At 41.6% G+C, this 22,514-nt stretch overlaps 1 protein-coding gene across 1 annotated transcript in view; it reads right to left on the minus strand.

The window, feature by feature from the left end:
• Window positions 1–14,134: 14,134 nt before the first annotated feature.
• The window catches only part of SLCO3A1 (solute carrier organic anion transporter family member 3A1), a 502,692-nt gene continuing 494,312 nt past the window's right edge, over window positions 14,135–22,514 (minus strand). Inside the window, exon 10 of the mRNA XM_082254687.1 lies at window positions 14,135–15,714. Coding sequence (XP_082110813.1) covers window positions 15,335–15,714 — 380 coding nt within the window. The 3' untranslated portion in view covers window positions 14,135–15,334. The remainder of the gene's footprint in view (window positions 15,715–22,514) is intronic.

Here is a 22,514-nt window from a genome sequence, read left to right on the forward strand (position 1 = left end):
CTGCCTTAAAGCATTATACATTGTAAGCTTTTTTATCTTCTGTATACTTCACTTTTAACCTTTTAACGTTTGTAAGCACTTCCATTGTCTGTATTCCGCTTTTACACTTTAATGAAATGCAAGCTCTTCTACCTTCTGTGTTCTCCATTATACCCTAATAGATTGTAATCCCTTTCACCTTCTTTATTCTCCCTTATGCCCTTGCATCTTCTGTACCCTTCCTTATAGTCTTAATGATTGTAAGCTTTTCTGCCTTCTGAATTCTCCTTATTACCCTACTAGATGTGTAAGCTTTACCTTCTGTCCCCCAACCTTATACTATAAAATTATGTAACCTATTTTGCCATTGCTTGACTAAGAAGTGGACATAAGAAGCTAAGATCCTCTATCAAGTATCTTACTTCTTAAAGATATGCTCCAATCAACCTAGCAATGAATAGATTAAAACCATTTTTTTACACCATTGATAACATAGTAGAATTACATGAGAGAAGAAAGAAAACCTGTTTTAAAAAAGGCAGGAGGAGAGTCTCCGGTCCAATCACAGGTGTTCTCTCTGCTGTCTTAACCACTTTACCAACGGAGGATTTTGCTGTCTTACGTCTGGGCCACTTTTTGCGATTCGGCACTGTGCGACTTTAACTGACAATTGCGCAGTCATGCAACGCCCTACCCAAACAAAATTTACGGCCTTTTTTCCCACAAATAGAGCTTTCTTTTGGTAGTATTTGATCACCTGTGCGATTTTTACTTTTTGCGCTTTAAACAAAAAAAAGCGTAAATTTTGAAAAAATAACAATATTTTTCACATTTTTTTATATGAAATTCCCCCCCCTAAAAAAATGTAAAAATCTAAATTTTTTATCATTTTAGGCCAATTTGTTTTCTGCTACATATTTTTGGTAAAAAATAAGCATATTTTGATTGGTGTGTGCAAAAGTTATTGCGTTTACTAACTAAGATTTCTGTCATTTTTGGTGGGTTTTTTTTAACGAGTAATGGCGGCGATCTGTTTTTTTTTGCGGGACTGCGACATTGTGGCGGACAGATCGGACCCTTGACTGACATTTTTGACACTTTTGGGGGTACCAGTGACATTACTACAGTAATCAGTGCTATACATATGCACTGTTACTGTAAAGGGAAGGGGTTAATTTTATTGGAGAGGGAGGGGTTAATGTATGCCTGGTGCTTACTGACATGTGTGGGGGGAGGTGACAGAGTGACTCAGGGACAGATCGCAGGTTCAGCTATGCTGAACCCTGCAATCTGACCCTGCCTGTCACTTAGGAGATCCGCCTGCTTTGTTTACACAAGCGGGGGATCTTCACACTCGATTCCCCGACGATCGGGGAAGAGCGGCGGTGATCACCGCCGCTCCTCCCCTGGCCCGACTCCCGCTGTGACTGAATACAGCGGGAGCGAGCCTCCGGCGGCACACGCGCGCCGCCGAGAAAGGGGAGTGTCTGGCAACGTAGGTCTACGTCGCCAGACGATAACGAACCACTTTGCCGCAGTAGAGGCTCAGTGAGCAGCGGTAAAGTGGTTAAAGTGGTTATAAACCCAACGTGCCATAAATATGAAAGACTAACATATGTTTACAGTCAGTACCATAAGCAAGTAAATTGCTTTATTTGTACCTCTGTATCTCATTGTGTATTCCCATTACAGGTGGCTGAATATCTCCGACGACGGCCCAGAACTCGGGAGTTGTGACGTCATCGGACTCCCCTTCCAGCTGTACACACCCCCACAAATCTCCCTAGCTCGGCATAGTAGAGTACACGGCAGGGGGAGCTGGAGGAATTAGGGGGATGAATCTTCGTGGATGTGCTGTGTGTGTGGCTGCAGTGGACACGGTCCCTTCTGTCGTGCATTAGTCTCCTTATTAAGTCTGTCAGTCACAGGAGAGGGGGCGTGGCAACATTTTTATTTTATTGTGTCGGATTGTTTTCACTGTTGGAAACCGAGGAGGATTGCAGAAGACTGCCTGCTTCTTTCTCGGCCAGACTGGAGACAGATGATGATTTCTGCTGCTTTGCTGAATAAGGTTTCAGGGTCGGTGTCTACTATTGGTAGCATGAGGCCATATCTGGACCCTATAGAAGTTGCACAGGCTGTCAAACTCCTCCAGGATGGCACATCAATACGTGCCATTTTCAGAAGGTTTGCTGTGTCTCCCAGCACAGTCTCAAAAGCATAGAGGAGATTCCTGGAGACATGCAGTTATTCTAGAAGAGCTGGACAGGGCCATAGAATGTCCTTAACCCATCAACAGGACCGGTATCTGCTCCTTTGTGCAAGGAGGAACAGGATGAGCACTGCCAGAACCCTACAAAATGACCTCCAGCAGGCCACAAGTGCGAACGTCTGACCAATCAGAAACAGACTTCATGAGGGTGGCCTGAGGGCCCGACGTCCTCTAGTGGGGCCTGTGCTTACTGCCTGGCACCGTGGAGCTCAAATGGCATTTGCCATTGAACACCAGATTTGGCAGGTCTACCACTGGCGCTAAAAGCCATGGACAACATTATGCTGCCTGTAATATTGTTCAGCATGAGCGGTTTGGTGGCGGGTCAGTGATGGTCTGAGGAGGTATATCCATGGAGGGGCGCACAGACCACTACAGGCAAGACAATGGCACATTGACTGCCATTAGGTATCGGGATGAAATCCTTGGACCTATTGTCAGACCTTACATTAGTGCAGTGGGTACTGGGTCAATGCCAGTCCTCATGTGGTGAAAGTATGCAGCCAGTTCCTGGAGGATGAAGGAATTGATACCATTGAATCGACTCCCCCAACTCGCCTGATATAAATCCAATAGAACACCTCTGGGACATTATGTTTCGGTTCATCCAACGCTGCCAGGTTGTACCTCAGTCTGTTCAGGAGCTCAGTGATGCCCTGGTCTAGATTTGGGAGGAAATACCCCAGGACATCATCTGTCAACTCATTAGGAGCATGCCCCGACATTGTCAGGCATGCATACAAGCACATGGGGACCATACAGACTACTGAGTACCATTTTGAGTTGCTGCAATGAAATTTCAGGAAAATGGACTAGCCCTCTGCATCATTTTTTCACTTTGGTTTTCAGGGTCTCTTTGAATTCAGCCCCCTGTAGATTGATCATTTTCATTTCCATTAAACAATGTGGCATTCTTTCCTTCCGCATTACCCAGTTCATATCAATATAGATATCCAGCATGATATCTGTCCCCATTGAGATCTGATGTGTTTTCAAAGTGCTCCTTTAATTTTTTTGAGCAGTGTATAATAGTGAATGGATAGTGATATCTGCTTGTCATTATACATGGCCACTATACTTTTATTAGTTTCAGTTTCATCGGCAACACTAAACAAGCAAGTGATGCTATTATCACTACATAGCTGAGCAACAAAGATCAAGTATTTTTTAAAGAGTAACTCCACTTTTATTGAGAAAAAAAACATTCCCCTCTGGGTTATCTATGTACATTGCAGGGATTTTACACACTTTGATGCAGATTCCTACCTTTTCTTATTCTGAAGAAACCCCTGTGTGTTTGTGTCCATGTGGGAAGTTAGTCTAATGGGAGTGGTTTCATAAATATCAATCAGGTGCTGCACCTGCAGGGCCCTAATGAGGAAAACTGCAGGGTCTGCATCCCCTTAAGACGCAATTTCCTTTTAGGAATATCTCAACAAAAATGATATTTTTGTTGCCAGAGATGCCTGAAATCTGACTTGTATCTTAATCCAGACTTCTGGGAAAATCAGTAAGCCAATCACACAAGCAGGAAATGATGTTTCTGGGGTGTGGTCAGTATACATTCTGTGTACAGAACAGCTCCAGGTTGGCATATTGCATTGCATTTTACAGAAAATTACAGAGCTGCAGATTGAAAAGTAAAGGTAATTTTAATAACATTCAATTACAATATGACTTGTATCACAACTGTATATGCTATAATGTTTGTTGTTGCTATTTTCTTTCCCCATGGAAGTGGAGTTACCCTTTAAGGTTTTAAAAAAAGGGGACCTGGACACCCATCGGGCTCTAGACACATACCTAGGTTGCCTTGTGTGTGATCCTGTAGGCTTATGTTAAATATGGCACTGTATAAACATGTGAAAATGTATTTTAACGAGGAAAAAGTAACTCAAGTATGAAAATTACCCCATTATATGATTTTTTTCAAGTAAACATGCAATGTGTAAAGAAATGGTAAAAAATGACAACTGTAAAGAAGCTCTTCAATTCATTTTGTCACCTATAAATTTCAATATTTAGACATTTGCCAAGAAAATATTCTTTTGTATGAAGCCATGTTATTTAACAACAAATGTTTCAGACATATGAAATGAATATAAAATAATTAAAAATGGTATTCAAAACATATAAAACATTTTGCAAATAAAACTGTCAAGTCATATATAGTTTAAACATAAAAATAAACAAACATTTGGGTCTCTGGAAAATTACAAAACATAATTGTCTATGCCAGGAAATTAAATCCCGTGATTTCTAGGATGTTGCTGAAAATATCGAGCTTTCATGGGAAGGAAAGCAGAAGAGTCTGGAAAGCTGGATTGTAAAAGAGTTTTTCTACTAATCCTAAAGTTTAAAATTGCTTGCAACTAAGATATAAGTTGAAACAGGTGCAAGTCCTCCCTTTACAATAAAAAGCCATGGTGCAGGTGTGTTAACTCCTCATTGATCTGTGATGGGTTTTGCCATTGAGACAACTTTAAACCAGCAAGGACATGAGGAGATTATTGAAATGGTGGTCAAAAATGTATTTGTCTCAAGATAATTGGAAGTCATAAAAAAGTTGCAATTGGTTACAACTTAAAGAGAATAAAAGGGAAGGAAAAAACCTTCCAACTCAGCACATTGATGGGCAAGAATATGGACTATGCTGACAGCCAAAGAGTGTGAAACACTTTGCTTTATATTCTCACCAGCTTCTCTGATGCCAACCAGTCAGCAAGGAAGTCTAGGCAACATATATAGACACCAAAGGTCTAGAACAGGGGTCTCCAAACTTTTTAAACAGAAGGGCAGTTTATTGACCTTCAGATTTTAGGGGTCAAGGAGGTGGGTGTTGGGTGCTAGTTACCAAAGAAGTGTCCACCAGATGCACAGACAGATAACCGATGGGTGCTTGCAGACTTTCCAATTATAGCCAACATTCAGGGCAGCACTGGCAGGCAAAGAACAGGAAATCCCGCTGGCAGTAAATAGAAGAGAACAGGCGCCGCTGAAGTTAGCCAAAGCTTTATTGCATATAAGGAGCCGAGTACGCACGCTCCGAAACGCGTTACGTCACTTCCTGTTAGCCTGCGTTCCATTGCGGCTTCCGACTTAACCAGCTCCGTGTTTTAGCTTCCTGGATCGTCACTTCCTGGCTGCAGGACGGCCGGAACACTGGAGACTACATCCGAGGAACTACCACCATACGGAACATGGACTAGAGTAATTCCCCATGTAAGTTACTACATTATGTTTGTTATGCAATAAAGCTTTGGCTAACTTCAGCGGCGCCTGTTCTCTTCTATTCAGATTTTAGGGGGGCAGGACTGTGGACATTGAGAGTAGAAAATGTCCCAACAGTGGGAAAAAACAATGTCCCATCTTTGGTGTCATTGTGAGGAATTGTGCTTCTTTACAGGTCCCAGTGGGGAGGAATTATTGCCCATTGTTCATGAAATATAATATTTAAGAGCATGTATAGAGTTGCAGATCGTCTTCTTTTACTAATCATGCCCCATTGTTGGCATTAATGGATAAAATAGTGCCCAAGGGCCTTATAAAAGCCAACAAAGGGCTTCAGTTTGGAGACATCTGGTCTAGAGATAATCCACAGAGCTTTGTGGGTAGTTCTGGAAATTATACCCCTAAGTCTTTATGCATCTTAAAGGTTTTAGATATCTGTAGTTTTAAGGATGTGAGCTTAGTCTGGACCTGCTTCAGCACTCGGATCTCTGTACAAGAGTCAAGGACATTATAGTGTAGAGACCCACCTGCACCCTCGTCACCGCCATAGAAATACGTGTAATAAATTCTTTCCTAGAAAACTTCTTTAAAAGGTAGGTCCACCCGGATCTGATATTTTAGTTTTTGGTAGATGCTAAGGAATCAAATTCTTTAATAATTTGTTATAATATTTGGGTACCAAAGTGGTGAGATATCTGCCCTTGGGTTCCTGCAATAGCCATTTCAAAGGGGTTCCGGAATCCCTGCTTGATTTATAACTCCAGATTTGAATACAACAGGAAACAAACACAACATGAGCAGGAGCATAGATGGGAGGAAGCACCCTTAAAGGATTTGTTTACCTTTACCATAAAAACTGCCTGTGCAGGTAAGGGGCACCTGAAGATTAAAAAAAAAAAAAAACGTGCAGCTTTGACTAAATTTGGACAATTCCCTTGCAACGAGTGTAGGTCATTTACATACCTCCCAACAACTGACTGAAAAGCTCTCAGAGATGGCATCATACACTCCCCCCACACACCCTTTTTTTTTGTTATTCCTTTTTTCTCACTCATTTCTCCCTGACCCCCATATCTGTTATAATTCAGGTTATAAAAAAATGCTCTTTTGACCTAAAGTAGAACTATAGGCAAAATGTATTTTTCTTCACTTTGGATATAGCAAGGGAGGGTATAACCCCTGTCAGATTTCTTTTACCATCTGTGTCACATTGTGGAGATTTCCCTTCACTTCCTGTCCCATAGCCAAACAGGAAGTGAGAGGAAATCCCAGGAAATTAAGGGAATGCCTTGGGGACCCCTAGGTCCCCAGAACTAATGTCTCCATTGGAAGATTTCCCCTCTATTACTTTTTTGGGGACAATCCAAAATTTGGGAATTTCTTTTACTTTCTGTGATAGTGGTAAATAGGACAAATAGACAGGTTGAATTCTCCCTAACGGGAGCACGGACAGCAAGAAAAACTGACAGGTGTTCTAATCTCTCTTCAAAAAAAGTTTTGCGTTCAGTTATACTTTAAGTCTGCATGGGTTGGATCCCCGCTTATGCATTAGTACTATGTGGTCACAAATGATATGTTCCAGGGGCCTTGTTCTGCACTACTGTTTTCTATGTAATCGGATCTCTAATGGTTTAACCACTTAAGGACAAGGCCTATTTCTGACACTTTTTGCTTACAAGTTAAAATCAGTATTTTTTTGCAGAAAATCACTTGTAAGCTCCATAAATTATATACAGTATCTCGCAAAAGTGAGTACACCCCTCACATTTGTGTAAATATTTTATAATATCTTTTTATGTGACAACACTGAAGAAATGACACTTTGCTACAATGTAAAGTAGTGAGTGAACAGCTTGTATAACAGTGTAAATTTGCTGTCCCCTCAAAATAACTCAACACACAGCCCTTAACCTCCCTGGAGGTATGATTCTTTCGGATTTTAGGTGCTGAAAGCGGTACCATTATTTTGCATGTAATTCTTGAGAATGAGCAGCCCAAACCAACTATTTATAAATTTTTTTTTTTTACTGTGCGTTCTTCTTTATAACATCTCGGGTATGATAAAGTTTGAAACACAAAATCATAAATTATAATATAATAAAAAACTATAAATTTAAAGTTAAATTTAAAAAGTTAAAGTATGTATGTATGTATGTATACTGTATGTATATATATATATATATATACATAAAAAGTACAGTAAAACTGCAGGAAAGGGCACTGGGGGGCAATGTAATGTGAATTTATTTTATTTTGAATGGTATCAGTGTGTTTGGTGTGTTTTACATTTGAATTTGCCGCCGGTTCCACCCCCCCTGCGAACGTCACATCGCAGGAGACGGAAGCCGGGGCACGGAGAGGATCGGGAGGAAGATCCGCCGCCACATACAGCTCGCATACATCACAGGATCCAGCGATGCTTCTGGCGGTACCCCGAGTGTGGCTCGGGGTTACCGCTTTTTGCTCTGAAATTTAACCCCGAGCCACGCTCGGGAATACCGCTAAGAAGGTTAATGTCTGAACCGCTGGCAACAAAAGTGAGTACACCCCTAAGGGAAAACGTCCCAATTGGGCCCAAAGTGTCAATATTTTGTGTGGCCACCATTATTTTTTAGCACTGCCTTAACCCTCTTGAGCATGGAGTTCACCAGAGCTTCACAGGTTGCCACTGGAGTCCTCTTCCACTCCTCCATGATGACATCACTGACTGGTGGATGTTAGAGACCTTGCGCTCCTCCACCTTTCATTTGAGAATGGCCCACAGATGCTCAATATGGTTTAGACATGCTTGGCCAGTCCATCACCTTTACTCTCAGCTTCTTAAGCAAGGCAGTGGTCTTCTTGGAGGCGTGTTTGGGGTCATTATCATGTTGGAATACTGCCCTGCGGCCCAGTCTCCAAAGGGAGGGGTTCAGTATGTCACAGTACATATTGGCATTCATGGTTCCATCAATAAATTGTAGCTCCCCAGTGCCGACAGTACTCATGCAGCCCCAGACCATGACACTCTCACCACCATGCTTGACTGTAGGCAAGACACACTTGTCTTTGTACTCTTCACCTGGTTGCCACCACACACATTTGACACAATTTTAACCATATAAGTTTATCTTGGTCTCATCAGACCACAGGACATAGTTCCAGTAATCCATGTCCTTAGCCTGCTTGTCTTCAGCAAACTGTTTGCAGGCTTTCTTGTGCATCATCTTTAGAAGAGGCTTCCGTCTGGGATGACAGCAATGCAGACCATATTGATGCAGTGTGCGGCGTATGGTCGGAGCACTGACAGGCTGACCCCTCACCCCTTCAACCTCTGCAGCAATGCTGGCAGCACTCATATGTCTATTTCCCAAAGACAACCTCTGTATATAAAGGCTAAGCACGTGCACTCAACTTCTTTGGTCGACCATGGCGAGGCCTGTTCTGAGTAGAACCTGTCCTGTTAAACCGCTGTATGGTCTTGGCCACCGTCCTGCATCTCAGTTTCAGGGTCTTGGCAATCTTCTTATAGCCTAGGCCATCTTTATGTAGAGCAACAATTTTTTTTCAGATCATCAGAGAGTTCTTTGCCATGAGGTGCCATCTTGAACTTCCAGTGACCAGTATGAGAGAGTGAGAGCGATAACACCAAATCTAACATACCTGCTTCCCATTCACACCTGAGACCTTGTAACACTAACGAGTCACATGACACTGAAGGGGGGGGGGCTTGGCTAATTGGGCCCAATTTGGACATTTTCACATAGTGGTGTACTCACTTTTGCTGCAAGCAGTTTAGACATGAATGGCTGTGTGTTGAGTTTTTTTGAGGGGACAGCAAATTTACACTGTTATACAAGCTGTACACTCACTACATTGTAGCAAAGTGTCATTTCTTCAGTGTTGTCACATGAAAAGATATAATAAAATAGTTACAAAAATGTCAGGGGTGTACTCACTTTTGTGAGATACTGTATATATATTTTTAGCAGACTCTGAAGAATTAAATGGAAGTTGTTGCAATATTTCATGTCACACATTATTTGCGCAGTGGTCTTTCAAACGCAATTTTTTGGGAAAAAATACACCTGACTGAATTTTAAAAAAAAAACAGTAAAAAAAAAACAGTAGAGTTAGCCCAATTTTTTTGTATAATGTGAAAGATGTCATGCTGAGTAAATAGATTCCTAACATCTTGCGGTTTAAAATTGCGCACACTTGTGGAATGGAGACAAACTACGGTACTTAAAAATCTCCATAGGCAACGCTTTAAAAAAATTTAACAGTTATCAGTTTAGAGTTACGTGTGATTCGAACACTGTTGCGGGCGTGACTTACGTATGCATTCGCCCATTCACTTTTGCGGGTGAGCATAGATGGATGGGGGAGCTTTACATTTATTTTTCTTATTTATATATTTTTTTTACACTGTCCCTTTATTTATTGATTTCATCACTTTTATTTCTATTGCAAGGAATGTAAACATCTCTTGTAATAGAAATAAGGATGACAGGTTTAAAAAGAAAAAATTGTTTACAGTACTTCCACCCTGGACCGAAAGTGATTTCGTTATGGTCCTCCAAGGCCATAGAGGCAATTAGAGACGCTCTAGTCTCTCGCTGCCTCTGTGACCAGCTGGCCGCATCGTCGGATCTTTCTTGGGCGAGCCCACGGAAACGGTAAACCGGAGAGACACCAGCGAGCAGCAAGGGGGGGGGGGGGGGGGTTGGGGGACGTCCTCTCCCACTGCTTTAGAAAGCTATCTAGTGACTAATGAGAAAGTCAGCCCCCCACTAAAAAACAAATAAAGATACTAGGGTTATGGCTTACAGCTTCAGCCAAACTGCAACAATGGTTTCCTGAGGTTATGTTAACCACTAGATCACTGGAAGGTTTTACCCCCTTCATGACCGGGGTATTTTTTTCTATTCTGCACTGCGACAAACTACGATACCTAAAAATCTCCATAGGCGACGCTTTAACATTTTTTAACAGTTATCAGTTTAGAGATACAGAGGAGGTCTTTTGCTAGAATTATTGCTCCCACTCTGACGATCGGGGTGATACCTCACATGTGTTATTTGAACACGGTTTACAATTGTGGGCGCGACTTATATATGAGTTTTTTTTGTTTGTTTTTTTGGTGTGTGCGAGCACGCCGGGACGGGGCACTTTAAAAAAAAATGTTTTCCTATTTTTTTTTTTATTTTACTGTCCCTTAAAAAAAAAAAAAATGATGTAAACATCCCTTGTGACAGTAATAGGCAGTGACAGGTCCCTCCTTTGCACTTAAAAGTATTCAAAGTGCCAAAATCGGCATTTTTTGTTACTGTCATTTTTTTTAAATTGGAGCCATTGGCAGCCGAATAAACCAGAAGCGGCGTCGTAATGTCGCTTCCAGGTTACTACATCTGAGACCCAATCAAAGCTGAATCGGTTCGGGACGTGTTGGCTGGTCACTCAGGTCTCCCGGTGGGACGGGAGACCCGGGCAGAGATGTGAAGTTCCCTTCCGCTCCTTGTGATAAGGCCTGAGCGGCTGCTGAGCTTCATCGGTTGTTATCACTAAAAAGTCAACCGCAGGTTCTATAAAATGGTACTGGGGTGATGCCTCTAGCTGCAGGCATCACCCAGGTACAACCACTTCCTCAAGGTACGTCGGTTTGCAGGAAGTGGTTAAGAGACGTACAAGAAGAGACAGTTAGGAATGTGAATTGGATTTTTTCATTGCTCTTATTGTTATGTACCTAATGACTGTCATTGCTCCGCCATCAGGGCCGGCCCTACCATGGGTCCCACTGGGTCCATTGTACCAAGGCAACACTTTGAGAGGAGCAGCCAATTGATGCCCAAGATTATTTTTTCCAGCAGTTTTGTGTGTCATCAGTTTGCGGCGCGTTACGGGCGTCATTTCCCCATCTCATACTGCAGCCCATTATGCAAACTGATGACTATGAGGAGGCGGAGGGTCTCCTCCGGGAACGTTCCTTACGTGATTGTGGTGTGCGCAATGATGTCAGACATTCAGACAAACAAAATAATTTGTTTGTCTGTTTGTTTGTGAGTTTGTGGTTTGGAATTGAACATAATGGTATGTCATATAATTGTGCATGTAGACAAGGTGCGGTCGCATATAAATATGACTTCCTGATAAATTTAATTTTAGTTTTAATTACAATGATATAAAATAAAATTGCATAGGCCTTTTGGTGGGTGTGATTTTTCTTTGGAGGGGCAGCATTTCATTTTTGGACCCAGGCAGCACAATGTCTTGGGCCAGCCCTGTCCGCCATGTTTGGCAGACTACTTTCTGCTGTACCGTACCATGTGCTTTGCCGAAGAGCAAAATAAAAACTAAAAAAATGAAAAAAAAAATGGCATCATCCTGTTCTGCCTTGTTGCTAAGACACTCCCAGCCATTTCTGCCCACTCCCACCATAACAGGAATGAGCTCTCATATTCACTCACATGATCCACTCTGTCATAGCATCACTGAGCTCAGAGCTACAGCAACTGGGGAGAAAGAGCACAATGCAAGGGGGTTTGAATTGGCTGGGAGTTTCTTAGCAATGTTCTAGCAATAAGTTAGAATAGGATGATGCCATTTCTGGGAGTTTTATATTCAGGCTTCAGGGGGTATGGAAATGGCCTACACCTATAGCAAAAGCATTATTCAACTTTAATCAAAGCTGCATAGTTTTTTTTTATCTATAAGCACCCCTTATCTGAACAGGTTTTATTGTAAATACAAATTAACCCTTTAACTTTAAAGTGGGCAGGAAAAAAAGCCAGAAACTGTTTAAACGAGATCTCATGGCTTGGCTGGAGTCTAAATGGATTTAAGGATTCAAACGAGCCTGTGGCCAAGCAGCTTCCACCAATATTTAGAGTATCAGCTTTGGGTAGACTAGCCCTTTAAAGAAGTGCAATTGTCTAAAATACAATGTTTAAAATACAACATAAGTAATCATACCAGACAATAGAAATGCCTAGAAGAGAGGTGTTTAGAAACAGTTGCAATCACACTTAGTCATTACAGTGCCCTACAATTATAATCTAAGACTCCTTTCACACCAGCGGACTCCAAAGTCAGTGCAACTTTGGAGTACGACTTTGAAGTGACTTTGATAAGACTCTTACACTCTCTGGCATTGAAGCTGTGTCAAAGTCAGATCAAAATAGTGTAGGAACCTTTTCTGAAGTCGCAGCAACTTCAGTAGTGTCATTTGGAACAGCTCTCAGGAGATACATGGCATTTCACATGTCATGTGACTTTGGGTCTCGTAAGTTGGATCCTAAGTTGCACAAGCGGAAAGGAGCCTTAGAGTTCAATACGTTCCAAATTTTGTAAATAATTTCTGCCTTTCTTGTTGAACAGTAGCTAACAAACACACATCTAAAACACTCTCAGTCACATCTCGTAACAAATAGACAAATACAAATTATTGCTGTTTTCTTAGAAGACTGCCTCTCAGTCAAATACATATACACAAGTATAGTCATACACTTGTAGGAACATTGCTTAGAAAACCCACATTGATTACTAATCTGGATTATCTGCTAAAAATCTTGAGAATAGCTAAGGAACACAATTCCTTATGAGTATAAAGCAGTAGGTGAGATATGATACTGGTGAAATACATGAAAGGGAACTAAACCAAGTCTGTATTTTAGATATACAAACCAATCAGCTGTAGTATTACCTGCTCATTTGGGGTTACAACCTTTGCTTTGTAAAAGAATAATTTCAGAACAAAGAACTAAATGCAGGGGGCTTGGGGAAATATAGCATTGATATAAATCTCTCTTTTGTGCCTAATGGGACCTAAAGGAGTCACCAACCTTCATGTATTGCAGTAGACACTGTCAGCATTATTGCCTAATGAAGAAGTTGCTCTTTAGCGAAGTTGCTCCATAGCCTTCAGTGACAAAATTTCATTGATGCATCAAGCGAGATCTGCTGTGGGATCTTTGGCTGATGCTGGACCATGCACAGAGAGGCACACCAAGTGTACCTCTGCCATTCTGCACCTTCTCCACCTAATTCTTTAGCCAAGAATTTTCCTTTTCAAGAAAAAAAAAAAACAGGTCCCATTTTTACAGTATTTGGCAGAGTATGGGCTTCATTATAGCAACAAAACATATCCATACCTAGATCCAAATCCAGTTAACTTGAAACCATATTTTTTTTTTTAATTCAACCCTGCAGTTTAAAGTGGGCCTTCACTTAAAAGTGAAAGAACTGCTCACCCTTCTCTCCCCCTTCCCCAGTATTTTATTTTTTCTGGGAGCCGGTACCTTTTTCTTATAGGTCTTCCTCTGTAATTCTGGTCTACATAATAATTACATCAGCTTGCCCCTTCCACATACTTCCCCCCTCCCCACCCCCCAAAAAACCTCCTGGGATAGGATACATGCCCCAGGAGGCTGCGGGACCAGTCCCAGAGTGCTGTCATGCCTTTCGCATGCTTCAGGAAGGCACAGCCAGCTTCCACATCCAAGATGGTGGTGGTGTTGAAGAGTTGAATCGTCTCTGAGGAAGACAGCTCTGGACACCACAGGCTGGTAAGTGTCTATTTCTCAAAAACAGCAGCTACAGTATTTGTAGCTGCTGACTTTTATATTTATATATATATTTTTTTTTTTTACTTTTATTGAGTAAAGTTCTTCTTTATGGGAAGCCTCCTGCAGCTAGAGGAGCTCTAAAAAAAACTGTGATCAGCCGATCAGACTATTGAATTTTTACAATGGTTGGCCTTGTGCCTTGTAAGACTTGTGCACTTGGTTACCAATCATATAGTGTGGTACTTGCATACATAGTGCTTTTTCCTAAAAGTTGGGAACATTTGTAAAATGCTAGGGCTTAGATATATAGAAAGCTGCTTAAAAGCTAACAAATGGATATTTGCTTTAAGTTTGTAAACAGTACTTAAAAAACAGTCACTAAATTTTTATTTTTTTTTTGCACAGCTACATGCACCAGTTCTCATAAATATCCCCAACTGTGTTTTTAATCCACATTAACAGAGGATCAGCCAACTCTGCACATTGGCTGATAAATCTACAAATTTGCACAGAAAAGCCCTAAGTTAACCAGTGGAAGAAAGATTTCTTCTATAATTAAAAAAAAAAGTTTTGTAGCAACCGTAACATTAATACTAAGTATTAATGGCTCCTATTCAATAAAGTATTGTGCCATTTTCTTTGTTGGGAAGATGTATTTGCTGATTACATTGAATTAAGTCTAAAATCTTCCAAGACAAAGGAAAGCCTAGATCATACTCTATTAAGCAGGGTTTCATGAACCATTACAGAGATTATTCATCTGATACAAGCATTGGTCCAGTACAGAGTTACATTTCAATCAATAATCTGGCAAAAAAAAGGAAATTAAATCTGAATTTGTTTTTCTCTCCACATCTTAAAAGTCGTTAGGTTGATTAGGATTTATTAAAGTGTGGTTCTTTCTGCCAATCACAGAGATGGTAGAGCTGAATTTAAGTGTTTGGTGCTGTCAGCCACCACCCAGCAAATGCCTTGCACTTATATCAATCAGATAGAGCGCTGCCCAGTGCCACTAAGTAGGAGGCTGGAGCCATGCCAGTTTTGCTTAGCTTAACATCCCATGGTGGGTTCTTCATTAAAAACAAGCAAAAAAGGCTTGATCGTGTATCCAACCGGCTGGAAGATCAGATGCTAAAGGCTTGAAAACAATCAACTGCATTGTTCTTTCCAAACATCAACTTATAGATCAGTAAACTGTCTTAGGTCTGGTGGAAAGAAATAATTTATATATATATATATATATTTTTTTTTTCCTTTAAAAAATAAATGACTCTTCCCTGGACTACAGTCAATCCATCTCGTCCATCTACTATAAAACAGACTCCATATTTTCGCACCATTCATGGTCTTCGAGGTTATAGATGAATTTTGTCCTGTTTGTTTTATTTTGGGCAATAGTGTCTCTGCCCAGGTTATCTAAGGTCAAAGTCGATGCAAAAAATTCACTTGTTGTGAGCCCACCCTCGTGGTTCTTGATGTATCTCTTATAGTTTTTCCTTAAGCATTGCCATGAGGTGGTATACAGGATAAATGCTAAAGATTTCAGCGTTATAGCAATGCTGACATAAAGGTATCTGTAGGCAACGTTATCATACAGCGCACAAGCTCCCTGCTCCCCACAAAACGTGCTCCAGAAGAGGCAGGTGGAGTCAATCCCGGCTCCAAATATCAGCGGTGGAGGGATAAAGCCTGCAAAATAAAAGAAAATGTAATTATTTATGCATTGTATCTCAATGGTGAAATATTTTTAGGTTAATAATTCATAAAAATGCTTAAATTGAAAGAGTGTGCAATGGAACTCCTTAAAATGCTCTCGAAAAACTGTTTAGGGTTACAGAATAATCACACCTTCCCTAATATATCTGCCTTTTTTCTTGCACAGCACTTTCAGCAAAGCATTTCTACAGCATCATTGTTTCAGGCTATCTAAAGCAGAATTAAACAAGAAACAGTTATTCCTGGCGCAAAGTAGATGCTGAATTAGTGAACAAAACTCAGTCCAATCAAATGTAACAGATGATATAGGTAATCCATATATGGTCCATATTAAAGTCCATCAATTTTTGAACAACAATGAAGTTGGGAGGCGGCAGCTATCCTCAGAGAATATATCCAGCTCTGTGTAAAAGACAAGGAAGGGGAAGCGCTACCCAAGTGTAGAAGTTAAAGTTAATTTAATGTACATGAATAAAAAACACTTACAAGATAAAGCTATGTAACAAGCCCATTAAGGCAGGGATGGGGGAACGGTTCCGGACCATCCCTCTGATTCATGCCATCTACAGGGTTGCTGGAGTCAGTTGTAAGTACTCTAAGCATCCTGTGGCCACCAGGAAGCAAACCATTGTGGAACGCAGGCGGAAATTACGTCACTAGACAGAAGAGACGGCTGTGCTGTCAAACAGGCCTGTAATGCCGTCTCTTCTGTCCGGTGACATCATTTCTGCCTGCGTTCCATGCTGGTTTGCTTCCTGGTTGCCACAGGATGCTTAGAGTACTTACAACTGACTCCCACAGCCCCGTGGATGGCAAGAATCAGAGGGACGGTCCGGGATGGCTCCCATATCCCTGCCTTAATGAGCTTGATACATACTGTAGCTTTATCTTGTAAGTGTTTGTTATTCATGTGCATTAAAGAGGTTGTATACTGAAAAAAAAAAAAAAACAAACCCTGCAAGACAAAGGCATAATGAGTTAGTATGTATCGCATACTAACTCATTATGAAATACTTGCCTCAAAACGAAGCCCCGACACGGACCCCCGGACACCGCTGTGGGAGCTGACATGCTCCCTCGGCGTCTCTTCCGGGTTCGGCGCCTCCGGCGCTGTGAGTGTCCGGAGCCGCGATGACGTCACTCCCGCGCATGTGCTCGGGAGTTTCGCTTTCCGGCAAGTTCCTGGCAAGGAACTCTGAAGGTCCGCCGGACCTTCAGAGCGCATGCGCCACTAGCGTCAGCGCTGCATGCAGGGCAAATATCTCCTAAACCATGCAGGTTTAGGAGATATTAATTGTACCTACAGGTAAGCCTTATTATAGGCTTACCTGTAGATAAAAGTCACAAAAATGAGTATACTACCACTTTTAATATACTTATAACCTCTACACTTGAGTAGCCCCTTCTCATTTCTTCCCCTTCCTTGTCTTTGACACAAAGCAGAATTAAACCGATCGATTTAACAGTTTAAAAAAACCATTACATTCCTGGGATGTGCCAGGAAAGTAACTGTCACATTGGTAGAGCTCTCAACCAAACTGCTAAACCATTAAATGGCTGGTGTCATAACTCATCACATGTGCAGCATCATGGCAGTTAAACATCATAAAGAGGCCAAGGTGGCAGCTACCCTAGCTGAAAACTATAGGAGGGTTTAGCTCCGCTTTAATGTATGGACCTCTGGCTGAAATCTTCTGATCTGTACTCAAGCACGCATGTTGCTGTTGCCATTCACTTAAATAGAAAGACTGTCCACTTGACAGGCTAAGATAGGATTTCATCATTTACCACAACTTGGGTGTGCTGGATACATTATAAAACACACAGACACATAAAAACAAATTATGTCTCTGATTTAAGTTGTTTATGGAGCTGAGGTTCCAACTGGGGTTGCTCATGACCTTGATTCTAGGTTTTTCTTTACACACGTCTTTATTGTTCCACCTGTGCACACAGTTGACGGCTTGAAGTGCTACTGATAGACAGGGCCTGGCAGAGGGGATGCGTGTCGTGGCCTGGCCAAACAAGATGACTCTTTTTACTCATCTTCCTTTCCTACTTTTAGTTGCTTTCTCTACCATGCTCTTCCCTCTTTTTTTTTTTTTTTTTACTGCAGGCTCAAAGAAGTTTTCTCTGGACTTCAAACATGTGCACCGTTCTTGCTGACATTAGTGCTTTCTATGTATTATTCTGAATTTGTGTCATTACTGCTTCCCAGAAGATACCCCAGGGTCACACTCTTGAATATTTATTAATTTTCTGTGACACCCCGTTCACACTGGGGCGACCTGTCAGGCGACCTGGTCGCCTGACATAGAGAAGCTGTGGACCCGTTCTAATAGGAGTGACACAAGCGCTCCGACTTAAAAAAAGGGTCTGGAGCTTCTTTGGGGCGACCTGGAGCGACCTGCATTGACTTCAATGTTATGAAGTCCGTGCCGGCCGCTCCGAGGTCGCGGTGCAAGCTGCGCGCCGCGACCTGTGAGGTCGCCCCGGGAAGTCGGATCGCCCCAGTGTGAACGGCTGTGTTTTGTAACAACTTTTATGCACTGTGGTTTGGACCCTACATTTATGGTTGGTCTTACTAGGCCGATGACGGCCCATTGTCTTGAGGACTCTCACACTTGTGTCAGTACCTTGAAGGGGTCCTGCTTTGGTATTATATCTTTTTCTTTTTGTACTAACTTTCTAAACATATTATGGAACAAGAAAGCCCCTCCACAACCTCACAAGCTGGCAGAAGGAGTTCCTATTTATATAAGATGAGGCCACAAACGTGCAGAAGAAGGCAAATGTGGTATTAAAATAGAAATGCACTATCCTTTAACATAGTGGTATAATTTTTCTATGTATTGTCTTTAAAATCAGTATTAAAGAGGCTATAAACCGGATTTACTAAAGGAGTACAGCATGTTCACATTCAAAGTGATGTTTCACAGATGTTAGTGAATATTCACTTTGCAAATAATACCATATCATGTGCAAGAAAAATTAAAGATTTTTACTTGGATATGATTGGAAAATTCACTATGCAAGGAGAAAAGTCACTTATTTTAGTGAATGAGGTGAATTGTGTGGACTGCAATACTCAAATCACGTGCAAGCAAAAATCTCTGTTATTTTTCTAATGTCCTTACATAATTGGAAATACTTACAAACTGAGTTTCCACTTTGTTTCACCTCATACCCTAAGATAAGTAAAATCCACTTTGCAAAATTAAAATTGACATTAAAAGCACAAATGCTCTTATTTTTTAGAATTCAGACCATTTGTCAAGACAAAAAAAAAAAAAAACCTTCAGGTATAAGGCACAGAAACCTATAAGTGCCAGCACATATCTGAAAAAGCCTCCAAAAGCTTTTAGTTCTGGCTGAATACTGGTCTTTTCTGACAGGTAAAGCTCAGAGAAGAAGTATTGAAGCTTGCCCTTACGTCTTCCTATGGCTCATCACAATGAAGGCCTGCCTAACAGGCCAATAGAAAAGCACAGAAGGTAGGGAACGGCGGGCAAGCAATCAGAAAGTGTCAGAGCTTGGCTTGTCAGAAAGACCCGGTATTTGGCCAAAAAACATCAGGTTTGTGCAGGTACTTTTAGGTATCTACCCTTTCTACAGCAGCGTTTTATTTTCCAGCTCTGCTAAAAAGAGATCCTCCAACAAGGTTTCTGGCAGCTGCTAGCAGGGAACTATTTTCCTCTAATTACAGCATTTAATTCTGACTTGCTACTGAAATTTCAAATCTATCCACATATATATTGCATGCACTGTATACAACAATGTTTATATTTTATTTTTATTAGTCCTTTTTTTTTTTTTTTCCCATACTCGCATATTTATTCCCATGAGGGGTTTGCAAGAGAAACCAACTAATTTCCCAGAAGCCTTTGCATTTATAGCTCTTATGCACCCCCTGCAGAAACAGAGGTTTTGTGTTTCAGCTGAGAACTCCTCATCAGCTTATTAGTGCTGTTCTGCCTGTGGCTCAGCTGTGTAACATCAGAAGAGAACTGGTGAGGACTGAGCACAGTTGCATGCACTTCATTATCCTTATAATCTTCAGATAGAAAGATCACACTTGTAACTGGAGGAAAGTAGTCCTACTCCTGTACTATCGCAAAAAGTCAACATGTTGTTTCCGCTTTTTCATCAACAGCACAAACTTTGCCCGTAGCAATAAAACAAATAGCATACTTTGTCAGCAATCTAGAATACACCGCAGATAGCCTGCAGGAGCTCCGTAAGAAAAATATCTGAAGGCACAAAAAATAAATAAAAAATTGAGTTCCTTTTGTTCATAAAGGAGCTAATTCAGTTTATAATCTGCTAAACATCACAGAGCCCCCAGAGTACATTTGAGAAATGGGAAGTAGGTGACCTAGTTGTCACAACTGCCAGATACGGTAGCTTGTCGTGGCGTCCTGCCTGCCAAGTCTCATTAATATTCAGTAAGTCTTTGTGATTTGGATTTGTCTCACTAATTTCTACCTTCACATAATTGGGTTTTGGCCATGCATATTCAGGATGTTGTGACACTTTGTATTCTTTTAGGAGTTCGGGAAAAATTTGGGAATAGAAAGATGAAAAAGAAATCCCTTCATCTCATAGTGATGATACATGTGCCCACAGTGTCATACGGGCCATTGCATCTACCAAAAGACCTTACAGTCCTCCAGTACAACTAGGCTCTATACACAACATGACATTAACTATAAATGAGATGAACTAAAGTAACACCGGGGTTAATGTTTGAGGAAGAATAAGAAAATAAGCTCTCAGCATCACCCACAAAATTAGATTATTCTACCCATGTTGGAAGAAAAAGATGGGATTTGTAATACACTGACTATGACTAGCAAGGGTAATCCCCCATCAAAACTGTACAATAGTATGAAATTGCTAGGTGGTCCTGATCTACCTTCCTCCCTGTGTCACAGAGAATGCAGGACATTGGTATCTGATGTCTTTTTGATAGCAGATAGAAGGGATCCTTCACTGTAGGGGTTAAGTGCACTCCACTGGAAGGTAAAAGGTCAACTGAGTACTCAAAGTTCCATTATCTCATGCAGTTTCATTCTTCAGCTGGAAACCATAGTTAAAAGTGACACTAAACAATATCTTTATTTGTGTTGCTATGGCTATTTTGGTGATTTTTATAGCAGTTACATGTGTTGTTTTTGGAAGCTAGGCCCCCTTTATTCAAATGCTAACAAACCTACTGGACTGGTTCATGAAGCTCAGTGCAGGAAATTATGCTACAGGGAATGATGTAGGCAAGAAGGACTTTGGACAATCATGTGCTGGAAGACAAAGGAACGGTTGTTTGCCCAACTTCGGAGAAGAAACATTTTGGAGGATCCTGGGAGAAGACTTTTTCTCACAAGGAAGAACCAAGTTAAGTAGATGTTTTGTAAATTATTGTTTATTTTGTAAGTTATTGCTTACATTGTACATGCTTATTTTGTTAGGAAGGATAGATAGCTTGCACATTATAGGCATATTTTGTTATATCTGTCAGTCTTGTACTATATTCATATAATTGTAATAGTTTGTTTGTACAGAAATGTTTTATTTAAAAGGAGCTGTAAAGTTAGAATGTTTATTATCTTAATGCATTCTATGCATTAAGATAAAAAATCTTCTGTGTGAAGCAGCAGCCCCAGCACCACTAATACTTACCTGAGCCCCGTTTCTGTCCAATGATGTCCACGAATCCCTCAGCCGTCCGGGACTCTCCCTCCTGATTGGCCGAGACACAGTCACGGCGCCATTGGCTCCCGCAGCTGTCAAAGTCAGTTAGCCCATCAAGAGAGAGGGGGGAGTGGCCGAGCAGCAGCTCCATGTCTGAATGGACACATGGAGCTGCAGCTCGGCTCAGGTACCACACCATACCCCCCCAGACCACACCAGCTCCAGCCCGCACACCATACCACCCCACCCTGGACTGACGTGGAGGGCAGGCCAGGCAGGCAGCGGCCGCAGAAGCTTCCCCTGCATCTCCTCCCTCCTCCTTGGCCAATAGCATGGCTTCTCCTTTCGGCCATGGCTGGGAGGAGAATCAGTGTGATAATAGCGAAAATTCATTCGCTATTGTCACACAACTGGGCGGGCTCAGGGCGCAGTGCTCTGCTCCCCGAGCCTACCCTTTTTTGAAGCCTATTAGAGCCTCTGGCTCTAATCACGTGCTTAAAAAAAAAAAAAAAAAAAAACATTGGAATCCAGGTGTCTGATGCCCTGCATGTAGATTAGGGGGGTGGACGCATGGATGGGGGGGGGGGGGGGGGGGGCAGCGCCCCTGCGCTCCCAATGGACAGGCCGCCACTGCACGTTAATAAAAACACATTAATACTCTATGGAGATTTCTAAGCTTCTTTTCTTTTACCCCTAAGGATCTTGATAGATGCAAAGCAAAACATTCTGCCAAAATAATCCATATACATGCACTACTTAATGACCCTGTAACCTATGTCGTTTATGGCTCTGTAATCTATTCTGCTTGTTAGGAATGAGTAGTGCATGTTGGTTGCAGTCATGTGCACTGCTCTATGCATGCTACAAATCCCATACTCTATAGTCAATAGTCCACAGTCCATCTCAGGAGTGAGCAAGAGAGGATGGCTGCGTTTCTTCATACAGTGGGCCATAGGGAATGAACGTAACCACCCTCTAACAGAAAGTGAGATCACATCTGCAAAAAAAATTAAAAACGGAATCTGGAGGAGGCTGAAAGCAATAGAAGGGACATTTTCGGCCAAGGCAGCTGCCATCTTAGCCTC

Source organism: Pelophylax lessonae (assembly GCF_965119305.1).
Source record: "Pelophylax lessonae genome assembly, chromosome: 4".
In the NCBI taxonomy this organism is placed as follows: Eukaryota; Metazoa; Chordata; class Amphibia; order Anura; family Ranidae; genus Pelophylax; species Pelophylax lessonae.